Source organism: Oncorhynchus keta, chromosome 37, assembly GCF_023373465.1.
Source record: "Oncorhynchus keta strain PuntledgeMale-10-30-2019 chromosome 37, Oket_V2, whole genome shotgun sequence".
Taxonomy (NCBI): domain Eukaryota; kingdom Metazoa; phylum Chordata; class Actinopteri; order Salmoniformes; family Salmonidae; genus Oncorhynchus; species Oncorhynchus keta.
The window spans coordinates 16,549,555-16,569,908 of NC_068457.1; the positions used below are offsets into that span (position 1 = coordinate 16,549,555).

The following is a 20,354-nucleotide window of genomic DNA, read 5'->3' on the forward strand; positions in this document are numbered from 1 at the left end:
CGTGGGCAGTGTCATGCATTGACACTATGCATTTGGGCAGGTAGCGTTCTCCTGACATCAGTCAAACCCAGATTCGTCTGTCGGACTGCCAGATGGTGAAGTGTGTTTCCACTGCTCCAGAGTCCAATGGCGGCGAGCTTTACTACACGACTCCAGCCAACACTTGGCATTGCGCATGGCCATTTTAGGTGTAGCTTTTTGTGTGCAGCTGCTCAGCCATGGAAACCAATTTCATGAAGCTCCCGATGAACAGTTCTTGTGATGACGTTGCTTCCAGAGGCAGTTTGGAACTTGGTAGTGAGTGTTGCAACCCAGGACAGACTTTTTTTTTTTACACATCTCGCTTCAGCACTCAGCGGTCCCGTTCTGTGAGCTTGTGTGGCCAACCACTTCGCAGCTGAGCCATTGTTGCTCCTAGACGTTTCCACTTCACAATAACAGCACTTACAGTTGTCCGGGGCAGCTCTAGCAGGGCAGAAGTTTGACGAACTGACTTGTTGGAAAGGTGGCATCCTATGACGGTGCCACGTTGAAAGTCACACAGCTCTTCAGTAAGACCATTCTACTGCCAATGTTTGTTTATGGAGATTACACGGCTGTGTGCTGGATCTTATACACTTGTCAGCAACGGGTGTGGCTAAAATAGCCGAATCAACTAATTTGAAGGGGTGTTCACATACTTTTGTATATATAGTGTACTATGTAGGAACTCTGACCTTTCCAGACCCCACAGGTCCAATGACAGCAACGAGCTGCTCCGACTTCACTGTGAGTGACAGGTTCTGGAGAGATGGGGTGTCCAGACACTGGAGAGAGAGAGAGAAATTACATTTCATAGCAATACATGAAACCACCACACAGGACAGGCGTATTCTTGTTTTGTATATCAACATTTGGACATTCAACATTTGACCAGAATATTCACCTTGTCCCAGTAGCAAATTAAGTCCTTGATCTCAACAGAGGCGTCTTTCTTTTCCTCCGGGGTAAATCTCATGTTGGGTCTCTCAATCTCCTCCAACAGAAGGAAATTCTGTGGGTCAACAGAGAGATGATGCAGCCAAACAAACCTTACTAAACCACAATAACTCATTGCACCTAGGTGCGGCACAGCAGCCATTTTGTGCCAGATGATCTATAGAGTACCTTGATCCTGCGGATACTGATGATGGTCTCGAACACCTTCTCTATGGCCTGTGGGAAGAAGAGGGTCACTGTGATCTTGATGGCACCATATAGAGACACTGCCACAAACACCCGGCTGGCTGAGATGGTGTTCCCCAGGAGGACGTAGACAGCGAAGGTGATGAAGACTATGATCTTACTGGCCGCAAAGAAGGAGACCATGTTGAGACCTTGCAGGTAGGAGCTTAACATGATCTTGGAGATCTCTTCCCTGAGGGAAGAATGAAAGAAGCCTTTCTATAATAATAATAATGCAATAAAATAAAACATTCCGTTACACATCTGTTAAACCTTTCCATTGATGGATTCTAACTCCTAAACTTGGGATAAGGCTAATTATCAGGTATCCTATTGAAATATGGAGTGCTTAGGTTTAGAGGGCCTACACCTGAGGTTAATGATATCTGTAGGAGGAAGGTATATAGTGTGTACTATTAAGCTTGGAATGTGTTGAGTGCAGGGAAAGCGATCACGTGGCAGGCATTGATAAAAGGAGTGAGCACTTCGGGTTAGAGGTCAGGTCAGATGAAGAACAGATATCACTAAGGTTCTGTCGAGCAACAGAGATGCATTGGCTGTTCAGCTGTGCTGGAGGTTCCTCAGCTTAGGATGAAGGGTTAAATATCAGTGCTTGTGTGAACAATGTATTTGTCTGATGCAGCTGTATTGACCTTCTGGGAAGAATAAACTTGGTTTGAGCTTTCATAGTGACTGTTGTGTTTTTACTCAGAATTAGAACCAAACACCATTAACCTATAAAAGTCTAAGCCGTTGGGGGGGGGGGGTCATATCATGGATCATTTAGCTATTTAAATTGGAATTGTAGGACCCCTTTAGGTGTGTGTATTTAAAAAAAAAAGTTTTATATTTTTGTTATTTGATAAAATATTGAATTTGGCCTTCACTGTAACCCATAGACTCGCACCGAATAACACATTCATAAATGACACAAAAAAAAAGGCAAAATTAATCATAAATGAATAAGGTTCTAGTAGATAAGAAAGCTCACGAAATATTTACTTTTTTTGGACACCTATTTAACCCTTTTTATTTTTGATGGCACAAAAATACCTTCATACTTCCATTCCTTTGTATGGTCTACCTTCAGATGAGTTCCGTTCTGTTGGGGTCGTAGAGCAAAAACCGTTCATCATTGTGTTCAGGAGAGTCTCCCATTAGTCATATTAGTCTGTAGCCCAAACGGTTCGGACGCTACAGACAGAAGTTGGCTCATTAGCATTACTGAATATTTAAGAGTCCAGTGGGGCTTGTGGGGGTTGTAGACCATAGAGTGGTCATATTAGTTAGTAGGCCAAAATGTTCGGATGCTGCAGACATTTTCCAGGTGCCTAACGGTCTGACAAACAGCGCTGTAGCTCTGCTACTTTCCACCACAGTTGCAGAAGGCTCTTCCGCAAAAAGACCTAGCTAGCCAAAAGACAAAGTTCCTTTAAAAATTGCAATTCATTTTCTCAAATTGTGTTTGTCCGTTTCCCCATGCAAAAAAAACATCTAGCTTAAACTGACAGATTTTGCTGGTGATTTTTTTTTATGATGTCCGTTAGATTGACGCACGGATGCGTCAATAGACTGAAGAATTTTAAGAGGTTTTTCACTCAATGAGGAAACATGGAAGAAGAATGGCATAATTACTATTACAGCTTTTGTGCACTTTGCTGCAGCCAGGAATATGGGAGATTGTGTTTTGGGAATGGGAATTCCACAAATGCCCCAGACATTCCACTAAAAGCTACCATAGAATGTAACATTCTGAGACAAATAAATGCAACTTATCCTCGTGTTAAAGAACAAAGAGAAGCAGAAAGACTACAGCCAGGTCTCAGAGAGGGATCAGGGGACCAGACCTGTGATGTAACTGCTAGCCATTTGTTGGCAGCTGGTGAAGTGCATGTGGCTTTGCTCCCTCTGAGAGGCCCTGCTAGGGGTGCCTGGCACTCAGCCAAACACTATAAACTGCACATGCAGACACCGACTTCTAGGAAGAATTTAACCCACTTAAAACCTCTTAGGATGTAAGCTGCGTGGTTAATGTACCGGTTCCGACCAACATTTTCGCTTATATATCAATCTGTGAATACCGTAGATCGAAAGGGCTTGTATTGAGCGATAGCCCTGGTTCCCTCGGATACAGTAGTATAACATTTTTAGAAGCATTGGACCAGAACCGTGATACTGTTTGACGTCTAAATTGGAACATTATTCATGAAGATTAGCCTGTGTGACGTAGGATGTGAAATCTGAAATCACTTGAAGCTGGGATGTCCCTCAAACATTTAATTTTCTCTTCAGACTGTCCATCAACCCCTGGCTGAACATACATCACAGCCATGGACAAAGCACATGCCTGCAAGCGTTACATCGTAGCACAGCAGGAGAGAGTGGTTTCATCACGGAAAAATAAAAGATTTTAAACAAAAAATATATTTGTTTGTCATAGATGGGCAAGATTAATGAGATGAAAGGAGAGTTCCTAAAGAGTTCAGGAAGCCAAGTTAGAGCTCTTTGACGTTCACAGTGATGGGGGCAGACGTTTGAATCAAGAGCGAACTTTAGAAAATATGAACATTTTCTCCAACAATAAACAGAGATATGTATTTTACAGTTAAGGAAGGTGAAATATTACTCGTTTTAGAATTTTATTATGCTATATTTAGAAAGAACATAAATACATAATCCCCAGTTTACAATTGGATCATTCATCCCCCTCCTCTCCCCAGGTTGTTGCTGTAAATGAGAATGTGTTCTCAGTCAATTTAACTGGTAAAAAAATATGCATAAATAAAATACAATTTAAAAAGGAAATAGTTTTGTTGAACAGGAAATAACACAAAATATTTCACTGTGTACTTGAGCTTGTGTGATCAAGTGTCTACACCTGAGCAATTTATGACTATTTTTACCAGAAAGGTACGATTTGAACCTTTCTTTGAGTATGCATTACTAGTTATTGTTTATGACACTCATGATAAATAATTACTTTCGGGGATTATATAGATTACATTTAACTGGTTAATCCCAAAAATGATTGTAAAGCCCTAGTTATTTTGTTGCTTTGACAAAGTAGTTTCTCAAGATGATTATTTATTTAATGTGAGTGATTCATCTTATCACATGAAATGTCTGTCCCTCATTTTAAGGTCAACTCCGTTACATTAACTGAACTCTGGTTTTAAAGGAAACAAACGTTTTATAGCCAAATCATAGTATAATAATGTGTTTTGCGGTAGAAAACTGAGTGGGTTGAGCATAACCCTGTTACAACAAGCTTCCATTCCCCCTGTTAATGGGATTTACAGATGATTTAAGATTAAATAGTCTACCCTGTTAAGGTCAACACTTTATTTGGCACATAATAGGCACTTACTATAGTCCATTTGATTTCACCTATTGAAATAGGAAAACATTTTTTTTTCCTTAAAAAGGAAAGGTTCACTCATTTTGAATCTTGTTTTTGTGCATCTACAGATTCCCTGGGTCATTTCATGTGTATCCGAGTCATTGGTGTTCAAGCAGGCAGAACTCTGTCCAAGCACTATGATAAAGTCGCTCTCGCTACACTGGTAGTTAATAGGAATACTTTTAGATTGTCAGATTTCAATACTGGCCCATGTCATAACTCAAATTTCTTCTCTCGAATGAGCCATTTATCATATTTTTGCGATGTTCCTACCTCGAGAAATGTGTAATTTAACTGAGGGTCTTCTGGCACATTTTTCCTATTTACCTGCCTCTTTAGTCCAGGGTGCATTGCATGGTGCCGTTGCCAGAGAAAATATAGAAAGAAATAGGAATCCAATGATAAAAGAAACGTAAAACGCCCCACCCAGCAGACTGTCGGCCAATCGCATTCACGGTGTCATGTGGTTGCTAAACAAATCATCACACAATCCCTTCTCAAAGCAAAGTGTATATGACAAGAATCCTGTCCATTTTCCTAGAAAGTACGTAATGTCACGATTCCAAAGCTATACGATATTACAGATAAGTAAATACCTCACATCTCGGGAAAATATTTAATGTTGTACTTTTTGTTGACGAAATTCATGCTAATGTTGGGTTTCTGAGCTAGGGCCCAAGACTCCCATTCACTCCTCGAAGAGCACTCCTTGTCCCAGAATCACTCAGAATAATCCAGAATGCACCGCGCGGCCCGTTAACGTAGCATGGGTAAGGTTTCCTATCTCCTCAAAAGTATATCTGTCGTTTCGAATGTTAGACCACATCGATCTGCAGTTTTGATTGTAGACTCCTAAATTGAGAGTGCAGTTTGTTCAGGCAATTGTACAGCTAACTACAGTAGCTTTACATGCTGATATTATTATGTGTAGGTAACTTGGCTACAAAGCTAGCCAGCCCATAAGAGAGCATTGCGGATTTTGTAGTCGATTTGAGCTGGAACCGATTTCCACAACAATGTTCCATGTTGCGACCAACCTTACTATAAAACAAAAATGAAACTTTTGTTCACAAAAAAATAGTTCACAGTGTTATTTAACACTATAAATGTAAGGAATGAGTGTTTTTTGTTGAATTTCTCCTTTTAAGTTGAACATGTGCCTAAAAATGAGAACATTGAAGGAATTGATCCCATTTAGCTGAGGGTCGTTGGTTTATCATACCGTTTGTGTATCCAGCTAATAGACATAAACATACAGTTTATGTTACAATTGTAAACTCAGCAAAGAAAGAAACGTTCCTTTTTCAGGACCCTGTCTTTCAAAGATAATTGGTAAAAATCCAAATAACTTCACAGATCTTCATTGTAAAGCGTTTTAAACACTTTCACGTGCTTGTTCAATGAACATGCACCTGTGGAACGGTTGTTAAGACACTAATAGCTTACAGACGGTAGGCAATTAAGGTCACGGTTATGAAAATATAGGACACTAAAGAGGCCTTTTAACTGACTCAAATACAGATGCCCAGGGTCCCTGCTCATCTGTGTGAACGTGCCTTAGGCATGCTGCAAGGAGGCATGAGGACTGCAGATGTGACCAGGGCAATAAATTGCAATGTCTGTACTGTGAGACGCCGAAGACAGGACGGACAGCTGATCGTCCTCGCAGTGGCAGACCACATGTAACAACACCTGCACAGGATCAGTACATCCAAACATCACACCTGCGGGACAAGTACAGGATGGCAACAACTGCCCGAGTTACACCAGGATCGCACAATCCCTCCATCAGTGCTCAGACTGTTCCCAATAGGCTGAAAGAGGCTGGACTGAGGGCTTGTAGGCCTGTTGTAAGGCAGGTCCTCACCAGACATCACTGGCAACAACGTCGCCTAAGGGCACAAACCCACCGTCACTGGACCAGACAGGACTGGCAAAAAGTGCTCTTCACTGACAAGTCGCGGTTTTCTCACCTGGGGTGATGGTCGGATTCATCATCCAAGGAATGAGCGCTACACCGTGGCCTGTACTCTGGAGGGGGATTGATTTGGATGTGGAGGGTCCGTCATGGTCTGGGGCGGTGTGTCACAGCATCGTCGGACTGAGCTTGCTGTCATTGCAGGCAATCTCAATGCTGTGCATGACAAGGAAGACATCCTCCTCCCTCATGTGGTACCCTTCCTGCAGGCTGACATGACCCTCCAGCATGACAATGCCATCAGCCGTTACTGCTTGTTCTGTGTGTGATTTCCTACATGACAGGAATGTCAGTGTTCTGCCATGGTCAGCGAAGAGCCCGGATCTCAATCCCATTGAGCATGTCTGGGACCTGTTGGATCGGAGGGTGAGGGCTAGGGCCATTCTCCCCCCCCAGAAATGTCTGGGAACTTGCAGGTGCCTTGGTGGAAAAGTGGGGTAACGTCGCACAGCAAGAACTGGCAAATCTGGTGCAGTGCATGAGGAGGAGATGCACTGCAGTACTTAATGCAGCTGGTGGTCACACCAGATACTTACTGACTTTTGATTTTGACCCCCCTTTGTTCAGGGACACATTATTCCATGTCTGTGGAACTTGTTAAGTTATGTCTCAGTTGTTGAATCTTATGTTTGCTGAAAATAAAAGCAGTTGACGGAGGTCGTTTCTTTTTTTGCTGAGTTTAGTTTTTACCTTCTGACATCATTGACCAGTGCTGAGAAGGGCTTCTCCCAGGCATACATTTTGATGATCCTGATTCCAGACACCACTTCATTCATGGTGCGTATCCTATTGTCAGTCAAGGCAGCTGTTTTACTCCTGCAAGAAAAGTAGGTCACTCAGTCAGTTCAGTCATATCTCCTTGTGAACAGAAACGGACATTTCCTGAGTTTAACGAATCGATGGCAATGTATATAATTGCATTTAACGAAGATAACTCTTTGGTAGAATCAGAGAAGTCTGCATTGCATTAGGGTTTCATAACACCTAATCAAAGCTATTACTTCCAGCACTTGTGTTGTTGATTGTGTGAACAACTGTCCAAGCAAGAGTTCACAGTTCAATTGCCAGCCAACATATGAAGCTAACTTTTCTTCACATGTGCTTGGAATGTTCTAAGAGGTAAATCATTACAGTCAAGACAGAAAAGGTGTTTAAGAGAAGGCCATCATCATAACATATAGGTTGACCTATGGGTTACCATTGAACAGGTAGCTCTGACATAGTCAATGAAGCATAGGAGCCACTCACTGAAAAACATTAGCCCCTATAGACGAGGTCAACTTTTCTCAAGAAGACCCCACTAAGGTCAAGCCATGTAACTTATGTAATTCACCTGAGGGAGCCGAAGAGCTTTCCAAACATGGTCTGTAGTGGCAGGAGGAACACAAGGACAGCCACGCCTGCCAGGCACGACGGGCCAATCTCATACCACAGGAGTATGATAACCACCACAGCCTGCAGAGGTGCTATCCAGAGGTAGTGCAGATTGGTGGTCACCTGCAAAGACCAGTGATCCTTGGTTCACTTAGCTGTTACATGTTTCTATGTAGTTGCATTGAGCATAACAAAGATGATAATGATCCTCCGAGCTGGATTCATGACCTACTACAGCGGCCAACAGGCCACGCTTGTCTTCATAAACTGCATGGGCTCCCCATGTTATATATATATATATATATATACATTTATATTTGTTCAGTCTGGTTTGAGTTTAGCATCGGATAACTGTAAACATTTGTGCTAAGCAACCATCTGCATTTTCCTTTCATCCATGACTTTGTTCTCTCCGTGTGGATTTAACTTCTATACTTTAGTTGCAAGGACAAGATGACAGACGGCTCAAAGGCATTCCAGATATTGGTGCATTCCATTCCTGTACATTTGACGAAGGGTCAATTGTTATATATGGGGCCTCTGTCAGATAAGCTACAGCCATACTCTTCAGAAACCTATGGAATGAACCAAGGGAGATGATGTGCTGGAACCATTTCATACAAAGGAACTGCATGCACTTCCTGCTTTTACCTCATCAAACTTGTTGACATCGTTGGATAGCAGGTTCACCATTTGTCCTGTGGTTGTTTTTCCCATCGCCGCGCTGCTGAGACACAGGGCCTATAGGGGAAATTACATTTACTAGCCAATTATTCTTGAAGATTTTAGTTTGTATAATGCTGTTTGTATAATCTACCTTCTTGTAGATCATGTGACACATGGCCACTCGTATCTTCATGCCGGTCCTCTGGACGTGGTAGTAATAATGAATTTGGAGGACGGTCAGCGCGACGGTGGACAGAGAGATACCAGCAGCGTAGCCAAAGGCCTCATACAGTGCGTCCATATTATCAGGATCGTAATTCTCAAAGTACTGGATCAGCTTTCCCAAGAACACTGGCTGGATCACCTTAATCACCTCCTATTGGGGACACGAGAAGAGGTGGAGAGATTAACCTGAACTCAAATCCACTTATTTACACTGTAAAAGCTGACATATATGGATAGAAAAAACACTTAACATGTACTATATGTACATGGGTCAAATGTTATGTTCAAGAACCGGAAAACTTATATTTCTACATACTACGGTGAAACTAAAGATCCCCAGCACTGCGTAGGGTTTCCCATAGCACTTCACAATGGCTTTGGTGAGTTTGGGCATCCGCAGCTCCTTGGCAGCCATTCGAACCTCCTTATCCCAATGCCTGGAGAGATTAGCACATTGTTAGACTATGATCGGAAAACAGAACAGAGCCTAAATACACAACGGTGCTAAGTTCAATGTTTAGTATGAAACTCCAAATAGAGCCAGGGAAAGTTCTCTCTCAATGCTCTGAAAACAAAAAATACAATAAGGGATGTAAACAATGAAGAGGGATAGGGCTAGGCTAGGGGACCGGGCAATGTCCTAGGGAAAAGGCTAGGCTATGGGATCGGGCAATGTCCTAGGGATAGGGCTAGGCTAGGGGATCGGGCAATGTCCTAGGGAAAAGGCTAAGGGATAGGGCTAGGCTTGGGGACAGGGCAATGCCCTAGGGAAAAGGCTAGGTTAGGGGACAGGACAATGTCCTAGGGACAGGGCTAGGCTAGGGGACCGGGCAATATCCTAGGGAAAAGGGAAAGGGCTAGGGGTCAGGGCAATGCCCTAGGGAAAAGGCTAAGGGCTAGGCTCGGGGACAAGGCAATGTCCTAGGGAAAGGGCTAAAGGAAAGGGCTCGGCTAGGGGATCGGGCCAGGGCTAGGCTAGGGGACAGGGCAATGTCCTAGGGAAAAGGCTAAGGGCTAGGCTCGGGGACAAGGCAAGCCCTAGGGAAAGGGCTAAAGGAAAGGGCTAGGCTAGGGGATCGGGCCAGGGCTAGGCTAGGGGACAGGGCAATGTCCTAGGGAAAAGGCTAAGGGCTAGGCTCGGGGACAGGGCAATGTCCTAGGGAAAAGGCTAAGGGCTAGGCTCGGGGACAGGGCAATGTCCTAGGGAAAAGGCTAAGGGCTAGGCTCGGGGACAAGGCAATGTCCTAGGGAAAAGGCTAAGGGCTAGGCTCGGGGACAAGGCAATGTCCTAGGGAAAGGGCTAGGCTAGGGGATAGGACAATGTCCTAGGGAAAGTGCTAGGCTAGGGGATAGGACAATGTCCTAGGGAAAGTGCTAGGCTAGGGGATAGGACAATGTCCTAGGGAAAGTGCTAGGCTAGGGGATAGGACAATGTCCTAGGGAAAGTGCTAGGCTAGGGGATAGGACAATGTCCTAGAGAAAAGGCTAGGCTTGGGGACAGGGCTAGGGGATAGGACAATGTCCTAGGGGACAGGGCTAGGGGATAGGACAATGTCCTAGGGAAATGGCTAGGCTAGGGGATCGGGCCAGGGCTAGGCTAGGGGACAGGGCAATGTCCTAGGGAAAGGGCTAGGGGATAGGACAATATCCTAGGGAAAGGGCTAGGCTAGGGGACAGGGCTAGGCTAGGGGATAGGACAATATCCTAGGGAAAGGGCTAGGCTAGGGGATAGGACAATATCCTAGGGAAAGGGCTAGGCTAGGGGATTGGGCAATGTTCTAGGGAAAAGGCTAAGGGAAAGGGCTAGGCTAGGGGATCGGGCAATGTCCTAGGGACAAGGCTAGGGGGCATGGCAATGTCCTAGTGGAAAGGCTAAAGGAAAGGGCTAGGCTAGGGGACCGGGCAATGTCCTAGGGAAAAGGCTAAGGGAAAGGGCTAGGCTAGGGACAAGGCTAGGCTCGGGGACAGGGCAAAGTCCTAGGGAAAGGTCTATGCTAGGGGATAGGGCAATGTCTTAGGAAAAGGGCTAGGGCAATGTCTTAGGGAAAGGGCTAGGCTAGGGTATTGGACAATGTCCTAGGGAAAAGGCTAAGGGCTCGGCTAGAGGATAGGGTAATGTCCTAGGGAAAGGGCTAGGCTAGGGGATAGGACAATGTCCTAGGGAAAGGGCTAGGCTAGGGGATAGGACAATGTCCTAGGGAAAGGGCTAGGCTAGGGGATAGGGCAATGTCCTAGGGAAAGGGCTAGGCTAGGGGATAGGGAGCAAAATAGAGCTGGGCCACAGTATGTCATACCTCTGTAGTTCCTCACCCAGGACCTGAGAAGCATCATCAGGAAGCACTTGGTACATGTCATCTTCTTCTAGCCTCCGCTTATTTCCAATACTGAATAAAGGGGTTACCCAACTTATAACGAGAGAGAGAGAGAGAGCAGGTTAATTAACCAATGTATTAATTAACCAATGCAATAACCTATTAACCAATGCAATAATTAGCCAGTGCAATAACCAATTTAACTAATGCAAGAATGAAGCAATGCACATTGAGGAAAGAGAACACAAAATAGGAAGTGGATGTGTATGAGCAACATTTAATCCATGAACCCCAATGTTAAAATGCACTGTACTAAATGTTCTGCTTTACGAGGGGGTATTAGGATATACATTTAGTAGGAAGGCCTGGTTTTTGGAAGAACTCGACTGGCCTTGTTCGTTTGCACTGCCCTACGACAACTTGGTTGAAGAGTAACAAATTAAAATGTACCTTAAAGGATAAAGCTACTTAATTACAAATGACTGATTCAGGGTTCAAGTGTTAATTAATAGCTCATTTGTTTTAGTTGTGTCAGCCAACTTTACGTGACCTCAGGCTCTCTCCCTCAGCAGTGTCACTGATAAAGGAATTAGTATGATACAGGTGGCAACTGTTGCGTGATCAATATGCATGCAAGGACAATGTTTTTACATCTAATTGCAAGGAGCACTGTGTACTTTCCCCTTTCTCAGTACCACAAACCACACCGGTACAATTTAAAATAGAATGTTTGTTCGACATGGTGGGATCTTTTTGTGTCGGTAAAATTAATTATGCGAGAAATGGCAGTGGAAACCCTCTATGCGCAAATATTGATATAATAACCATAATATCGTAGTACATTTGGAGTCACGAGATATGTTGTGTGGTCCTCCCACTACGACTTGGGAAAGCATGCAGTTTAAGATACAGATGAAATCAATTATGATGAACTTCACAGGGTGCTGAATTTTCAAGATGAGGAGTTTGATGCTCCTTTCCAATAAATATCGAGGGTCTTATTCTGGTGACATGATCTATTCGCTGCCGTTTGACAAATAATAAATCGCTGTTATCCATAATAATCTCCTAATGTAGGCAGCCGACCCACACTGCATCTGCGAGCTGTTGGTTAAAGCAGGGTTTCCCAAACTCGGTCCTGGGGCCCTCCCTGGGTACACATATAGTTTTTTGCCCTGCCACTACACAGCTGATTGAAATAACCAACTCATCATCAAGCATTAATTATTTTTAATCTGCTGTATAGTGAGTGGTAGGGCAAAAACCAAAACGTGCACCCGTGTACTGAATTCCCATTCAGTAAATGGGAATTTAAAATGGCAAAAGTTATTTTTATGTGCAATGCGTAATCATGCACAGCCTTTTATCCGCAAAAGGTCAGTTTGATGGAAACATCTCTGGTCTGAAACATGCAACTTGTTTTATGCAGATTTAAAAAAAATATTAGCATGGAAATCTGTCGCTAATTGAATAGAAACCTAGCTACTGTTAACCTTGTTTTTCAGCTTGAAAGAACATCCTCTTGCTCAAAACAACCAGTTCATCATACTGTGCAACATTCTCTCTGAACTCTAGTGGTGCTTTATGACACATGGGATAGATGGTTAACTTTGACTGACCTGTGATCAGTTTGCTTGCTTTGCTCTACTGATTCTGTGGTGTTTCCTAACCCTGGAAAACCCTATAAATGGATAATCAGGCAGCATTGTCTGTGGCCAGCCCCGCCACTTCAACTGAAGGATGTGGCTGGAGAAATGGAACTGCTCTCAAATGTAATAGATGATTTACATTGATTGTTTACAAGACTCAAAAGACGACAAAAAATATAAACAAAAGTAATACAAGTACAACCATATTTTGGGTTTTAATACCTGAAATGAGAATATCCAGATTCTCTTTAAAAAGATCACTTAAAGGAAAATTCCACCCAAAAACTATATTTTAGTATTTGTTTTATTAATCTATTGTTATATGGTAAGTGTACCGAATAAGCCCACCAAAATCTAAGTTTAGACATTTCTAATACATACTGCCCTAATTTTTTGGGGTGGGGAAATCAAAACATTAAGTGGAGATAAAATGTAAGATGAATCTCTGATCAAGTTTTATGACTTTACTTACAACATTTTTTAGCAAGAGATACAAATATTTGATAAAATATGTGAAAAGTCCAGACTGGGCTTAATGGGTACCAAATGTACCCTTTCAGCTCACGTGTGTTCCAAATAAGCCCACCTCTTATAAAATTCATTTCCAAAATGTCTAAAACTTAGACATTACATTTCTTAAGTAAAATGTGATGACATTAAATGTCCCCTAAAGTTATTCAAATAAACTGATCATTACTATTCATCATGATGAAAGTAGCACTCGTAACAGGGAGGTGTCCAATTGTATCCACAGATATGACTGTACACTTAGACTTTTGTTCTTGCCAACCAGTACACACACACCTGATTCAACTAATCAAAGACATAACTCAAGACCTGACTAGTTGAATCAGGTGTGATTTTGTTTGGTTAGAACAAAACCCTGTACCCACACTGGCCCTCTGTGAATAAGAAGCCATACAAAGACTAACACACACCACTTTCAATTAATTATCTGAAAGCTGATTCACATTTGCTGTACTGCTATTCTTGTTAGTTGAACTCGTCTATCTAAAGCCAGTTGAACCTTATTTATTTATAGCCATTTACATTCTGCGTAGAGGGAGTGCTTTTGTGCTACGCTACCCTTCAAACCCAACTTCTAAAAACATCACATTTAAAATGTATCCCCTTTGGAAAGTATTCAGACCACTTGACTTTTTCCACACCCATCTACAAACACGCACACCCATAATGACAAAGCAAAAAACAGGTTTAGATTTTTTTTAATGTATATTAAAAAAATAATGATCACAATTACATAACTATTCAGACCCTGTACGCAGTACATTCTTTAGGCAGCAATTACAGCCTTGAGTCTTCTTGTGTATGACGGTACAAGCTTGGCACACATGTATTAGGAGTTTCTCTCATTCTTCTCTGCACATCCTCTCGAGCTCTGTCAGGTTGGATGGGGAGTGTTGCTGCACAGCTATTTTCAGGTCTCTCCAGAGATGTTCAATCTGGTTCAAGTCCGGGCTCTGGCTAGGCCACTCAAGGTCATTCAGAGACTTGTCCCAAAGCCACTTCTGTGTTGTCTTGGCTGTGTTTTTAGGGTAATTTTCCTGTTGGAAGGTGAACGTTGGCCCCTGTCTGAGGTCCTGAGAAGGTTTTCATCAAAGATCCTGACTAGTCTCCTAATCCCCGCTGTTGAAAAAAATGCTTCACAGTAGGTATGGTGATAGGTTTCCTCCAGAAGTGACGCTTGGCAATCAGGCCAAAGAGTTCAATCTTGGTTTTATCAGACCAGAGAATTTTGTTTTTCATGGTCTGAGCATTTTTAGGTGAGTGACCATCAAGTTCTTGGTCACCTCCCTGACCAAGGCCCTTCTCCCCTGATTTCTCATTTTGGCCGGGCGGCCAGCTCTAGGAAGAGTCTTGGTGGTTCTAAACTTCTTCCATTTAAGGAGGATGGAGGCCAGTGTTCTTGGCGACCTTCAATGCTGCAGAAATGTTTTGGTACCCTTCCCCAGATCTGTGCCTCAACATAATCCTGTCTCGGAGCTCTGCGGACAATTGCTTCGACCTCGTGGCTTGGTTTTTACTCTGACATGCACTGTCAACTGTGGGCCCTTATATAGACAGGTGTATACCTATCCAAAACATGTCCAATCAATTGAATTTACCAAAGGTGGACTCCAATCAAGTTGTAGAAGCATCAAGGATGATCAACAAAACCAGATGCACCGGAGGTTAATTGAGTCTCATTGCAAAGGGTCTGAATACTTACAGTTGAAGTCGGAAGTTTACATTCACTTAGGTTGGAGTCATTAAAACTTGTTTTTCAACTCCACAAATTTCTCCACAACAAACTATAGGTTTGGCAAGTCGGTTAGGACATCTACTCTGTGCAATTATTTACAGACACATTATTTCACTGTATCACAATTCCAGTGGGTCAGAAGTTTACATGCACCAAGTTGACTGTGCCTTTAAACAGCTTGGACAATTCCAGAAAATTATGTCATGGCTTTAGAATCTTCTGATAGGATAATTGACACCCTTTGAGTAAATTGGAGGTGTACCTGTGGATGCATTTCAAGACCTACCTTCAAACTCAGTGCCTCTTTGCTTGACCTCACATCGGCAGTCAAACACCCAAGATTGCTGGCTAACGCGTTGGCTAGCTTGCTAGCTAGCTACTGCAACATCCAAAGTTGTTTAGTGGTCTTATGTTTATAAGGACTGATGTCAGGGCGTTCGTATTCTTCAGTTTAACTTTACTCCTAAATTTGTTGGCCTTATAGTTCACATGGCATATCACTCCTACTGCCTGGCTACTGTAAAACATGGAGCCCCACAGTACGAATACACGGGCTGGATTATGACATATCACTCCTACTGCCTGGCTACTGTAAAACATGGAGCCCCACAGTACGAATACACGGGCTGGATTATGACAATGTTCACTACGTTACACCCTTATTTCAAAATAAAGAAACTTAAGTTATCACTACTGGTCGGTATAAAATTCACTTGGGATACAACACGAAGGTTAACTATTTCACAGTTTCTTGAACTTGATTAATTACATCTCTTCAATGAGATCTTGAAGGTCTTCCATTGGTTCTCATAGGGTATTGAGGGTTTGGATCTGGGTTTTCATCTGGTTGGTCAGCGTCCTGTGGACAAGTTTTCAGTTCCGTGAGGGTTTGCGCAGTAGTTTCCCCTGAAAACTGTAGAGATGTTGTTTCCAAGGTCTTCCTTCAGAGTTTGTAGCTGTGACAGTTTTCTTGTGTTCTCATGACGCATTTCGCTTCGGATTTAGCTCTCGGGCCAGTAAGATGTTATCTTTCTAGGTTTAAATCCAAGGTAGTGGCTGAAATCTGTCAATTGAAAGGAGGTCCATTGTAAAAACAGACAATCTTGGGTACTCCGAAGGAGGAGAAAACTTTGTCAAGCTTGGGAAGGACAGAAGTGGCGGATGTGGACTTAACGATTCCAACCGGATACCTTGAGTAATCGTCAACAGCTACAAGTAGGTAGTCACCTGATGGGAAAGGCCCACAGAAATCGACAGATACTTCTAGTCATGGACCTTTTGGTAGTTTTGACATAGACAGTGGTTCCATATGATTTTCTACAATGGCAGCTTGACATGGAATGCAGTGCTGAAGTGCTTTCTTCCACCATGTCATCTATGCCTGGAAACCACACCTTCTCTCTCTCAGTAGGTGTTTTGTTTTCACAATACCTAGGATGTCCTAGATTGATTGCTTTTTCTTGGAGAGAGATTGGAAGAACGAGCCGTGTTCCTCTCAGGATGACACTTGCTGGTGCGTTGATTAGTTAGTTCATGTCTCATGCGAAAGAGTGCTTTTAATGTTTGGAAATCAGCTTCTTGTGTGTCACACGGTGAATCTTGCCAGGTTCCTGTGGACCATAGGCGCATCACCTTCTGTAGAGCTGAGTATCTTTGTTACTTCTTGCACCTCTTCTAGAGTCATCGCTTTGGGAACTGTGTTGTCAATGATACAAGTTCACATATTCCTCTGCTATGCGAGAGGTTCTTTGTGGGGTTTCCCCTCCGATGGGACATCTTGACATGTAGTCGGCAGGGTTGTCTTTACCGGATTTGTACTTAACAGTGTAGCTGTATGGTTGTAGTCTCAGTCTCCATCACTCAAGTCATGCTGGGGGTGTGGTTGTTGAAGATAAGCTCTAGTGGTTTATGGTCTATGAAGTGAGCTCCATAGAGATACAAGTGAAAGTGTTCGCATGCCCAGAGGATCACCAGAACTTCTCTCTCGGTTTGTGAGTAGCGCTGTTCAACCTCAGAGCGCTCGGCAGGTACAGTCAATGATATGGGCGTCTATCACTTGTAGGGTTGTTTCGACATAGTATGGCACCTAAACCAACTGGGCTGGCGTCAACTAACAGTGTCAACCTCTTGGCTGGGTCCAAGTAGGCTGTCGTCTTGTGCTGCATCAGACAGGTTCTTAATTTTTTCCATCGCAGATTGGTGCTGTGGTCCCCATGTCCAGGTGTGATCTTTTCTTGTGAGCTCACAAAGAGGTTGTGCGGTTGTTGCAAAGTCTGGTATGAACAGTTAGCAGTATTGCATCATGCCCAGTAGACTGCGAACTTCCGAGGCATTTTGAGGTGCTGGCAGATTCTATATGGCTTTGATTTTCTTTGGATCCTCCAAAATGCCTTTCTCAGAGAAAACATGGCTGTTAACACTCATGTTGTTTTGCTGCATTCACATTTTTCTTTGTTCCGCGTGAGATATTTCGCAATCTCTGAAACACAGCTTTAAGACTCAGTGTGTTCATCTTGAGATCTGGGAAAGCCTTGCACCACTTGCTGTATGTATTGCATTTTGAAACACCTCGGCAGCTGAATTTATGCCAGAGTATCTCAAAAGGCCAGTATGTGTAGTGAAGGTTGTGAGTCTGGATGTAACTCAAGCTGGTAGTATCCAGCATTAAGATCTAGCTTGGAGAACACCACTGCTCCATTCAGATCATGGATCAGGTCATTAACCATTGGTGTGATGTGTCGTTCACGTTGAATTGCTTTGTTCAGAAGGTGCATGTCGACACAGACAAACTTTATCAGACGTCTTGGGTTTTGGTGTGACCACTATAGGGGATACCCATGGCGTTGGCCTGCTGATTTTTTCAATGTCTTGACTTTTAAGTGTGTCAAGCTCTTGTTGAACTTTTTCGCTTATGTGAAAAGGAATCCTCCTGTGGTTGTACTGCTGGTTGCACTGTGTCATCAATGTGCAGCTTCACTTGAAAGTCAGTTTTCCGATACCTTGGAAGAGGTCCTGGTATTCATTGGTAAACTGGCTTATGACTTAATCATCAGATGGTTCAGTTGGGGTGGATAGTGGATTGATTATTTTCAGAAGTCCAAGGTCTGTTGCTGTCTGACAGCGAAGTAGTGAGCCAGTCACCTTTGATTACATAGAAAGTGGTATCCACCGTCTTAGTCGTGGAGAGGACTGGTGCTGTGAATTTTCTTCTGTGGAAATGGTTTGGATGAGCCATAAGCAAAGATGTTTGCCTTAACATTGTTGAAAAAAAAAAAAAAAAAACAGGCCAACACTTGTTCCCAAATCACTAATACCATCCACAGTTGTGTTCATAATGGTAACTTGGATGTGTGGTTGCGACAGTTTCTGTAGTGTACACACAACAGACACATAATCATCCAAGCTTGGTGAGGTGTTTTGTTTTTCCTGTCTTGTCATCTTGTGACTGCACTTTGTTACGTTTCGGACGCCATTGGGTTAGTTTATCAGCAAATGGAGGAGTGGACTCTGTGGTTTGATCTACAACATTTTTGAAAGCGATTCAATTTTCCACATTCCTCACATCTTTTCCCCCCTGCAGGGCAATTTGTTTGTCTTCCATCATGTGGGGATTTCCACCCACAGTTATTGCATGTTCTGTTTTGATGTCTGTCACTTTCATAGCCCTGGCTTTTGTTATGTTTTTTATTTTGTACAGTGCGCACTGAAAGTTATTTTTGTGATTTTGATTGAGCATTGTCAATGCCTGCAGCTTGTTTATCCGAGATTTCTTGTGCCCTGCCTGCATCAAGTAGCTGTTGGAGAGCCATTGAACCATCGTTTAGCGCCATTAAGCGGAGGCGCGCGGAACTGCAGCTTAGTATTATCTGTGACTTGATTTATCAACGTTCGCAAACTCGCATTATGTATGCTAATTGCCCCAATCTTGTGTGGTAAGCATCCAAGGTTTCGTTTTAATTTTGTCAGAACGTAGGTTTCATATTCTGTGTTGACTTTTGGAAAGAAATATGCAATGAGCTGGGCTACAGCTGTGTCATAGCAATCAGCTGCTGCGGTATCTTGCAGTTGTCAAATATCGTACACATCAGACCCTGCATAGTGTAACAGTAATGCCCCTTTCTGTATGTTATCCGCGATGTCTAATGCCACTAGAAAATTGTTGAATCTGTTGATCAATTTTTTCGACCTCGAGCCGATTGAACTGGGTTCTGTGTTCACATCATGGTATTGCAATGTACAATGTTATCTGCGTTTACTCACATGGGCACGTAGTTCGTCTTGTAAATTGCATTCGCCTCTTGTGCGTTTCACTCGTCGCCAATTGTAACATCCACAGTTGTTTAGATGTCTTATGTTTAAAAGAACGGATGTCCGGGCGTTCATATACTTTAGTTTAATTTTACTCCAAAATTTGCTGGCATTATAGTTTATATGGCATATCACTCCTACTGTCTGGCTCCTGTAAAACATGGAACTGGAATCCCACAGCACGAATACACGGACTGGATTGTGGCATAATGTTCACTACATTACAGCTACTTCCAGACCCAAATAAGAAGATACCTCTGACCATTTTACTCGCCCTAGCAGAGCTGGTTAGGCTGTTTTTATGTTACCCATATCATTGGTGACTGTGCTACTGGCAACAATTTAATCACGCTTTTTTTGGCCTACGTTTGCTGACACCAGCCATAGTCAACCGGTGTTGAGCGTTCGTAAATTCCTCAGTTGTTCTGAACTCTGGCACCCTCAGACAAGAGTGCTCTGAAATTGTGAGTAAATAGCCAGAGCTAATTTACGAACGCACCGTTAATGGCCAGCTACCTTACTAACTAGCTACTTTTAAAATAATCGAGCTCCAGTGTTAACTGTAAACAAGTACTTACCAGAAAAACACCCGTGAAAAGAAATTGGCTGTTGTTGATGGATTAAATTTCACGTCTTTCTTCAGTTGTTCCATTTTTCAATGACACCACGCCAAAATGTGTAAATAAATACGAGGAGGAGTCTACTGTGTCCAGTCGAATTCACCATTCATTTTCTGTGTTCAGAGTTCACTCAAACAATCGTTTTAAGCTGTGTTTTACTATTGACAATTACAGCTGATTTCGGGATTGTATATTGATTTACTATACTTACTATAAATAAGTAATCTGATTTATTTGTTTCAGTCTCTGAATTGTTTAATCAAACTTTTCACCACCAGCTCCTGATATAAGGCCATATAACAAAAGGTCTCCTGAAATAGTCTTGTGGCCCGAGCTGGTTTCCCCACTTAGGTATA

General features: G+C 42.9%; 1 protein-coding gene across 4 annotated transcripts in view; it reads right to left on the bottom strand.

Moving 5' to 3' along the window:
* LOC118370265 (ATP-binding cassette sub-family C member 4-like) overlaps window positions 1-20,354 on the bottom strand; it is a 36,791-nt gene extending 16,437 nt beyond the window's left edge. The window contains exons 1-10 of one of the 4 annotated variants that reach the window (XM_035755205.2): window positions 19,957-20,348; window positions 11,141-11,251; window positions 9,163-9,283; window positions 8,773-8,997; window positions 8,607-8,696; window positions 7,915-8,078; window positions 7,272-7,397; window positions 1,147-1,396; window positions 926-1,033; window positions 717-806 (exon numbers count right to left, since the gene is read on the bottom strand). In XM_035755205.2, the coding sequence (XP_035611098.1) occupies window positions 717-806; window positions 926-1,033; window positions 1,147-1,396; window positions 7,272-7,397; window positions 7,915-8,078; window positions 8,607-8,696; window positions 8,773-8,997; window positions 9,163-9,283; window positions 11,141-11,251; window positions 19,957-20,030 (1,359 nt within the window). In that variant the 5' untranslated portion in view covers window positions 20,031-20,348. Of the gene's footprint in view, window positions 1-716; window positions 807-925; window positions 1,034-1,146; window positions 1,397-7,271; window positions 7,398-7,914; window positions 8,079-8,606; window positions 8,697-8,772; window positions 8,998-9,162; window positions 9,284-11,140; window positions 11,252-19,330; window positions 19,551-19,956 lie in introns of those variants that run through there. The other 3 variants (XM_035755206.2, XM_035755207.2, XM_035755208.2) reach the window with 3 other exon arrangements.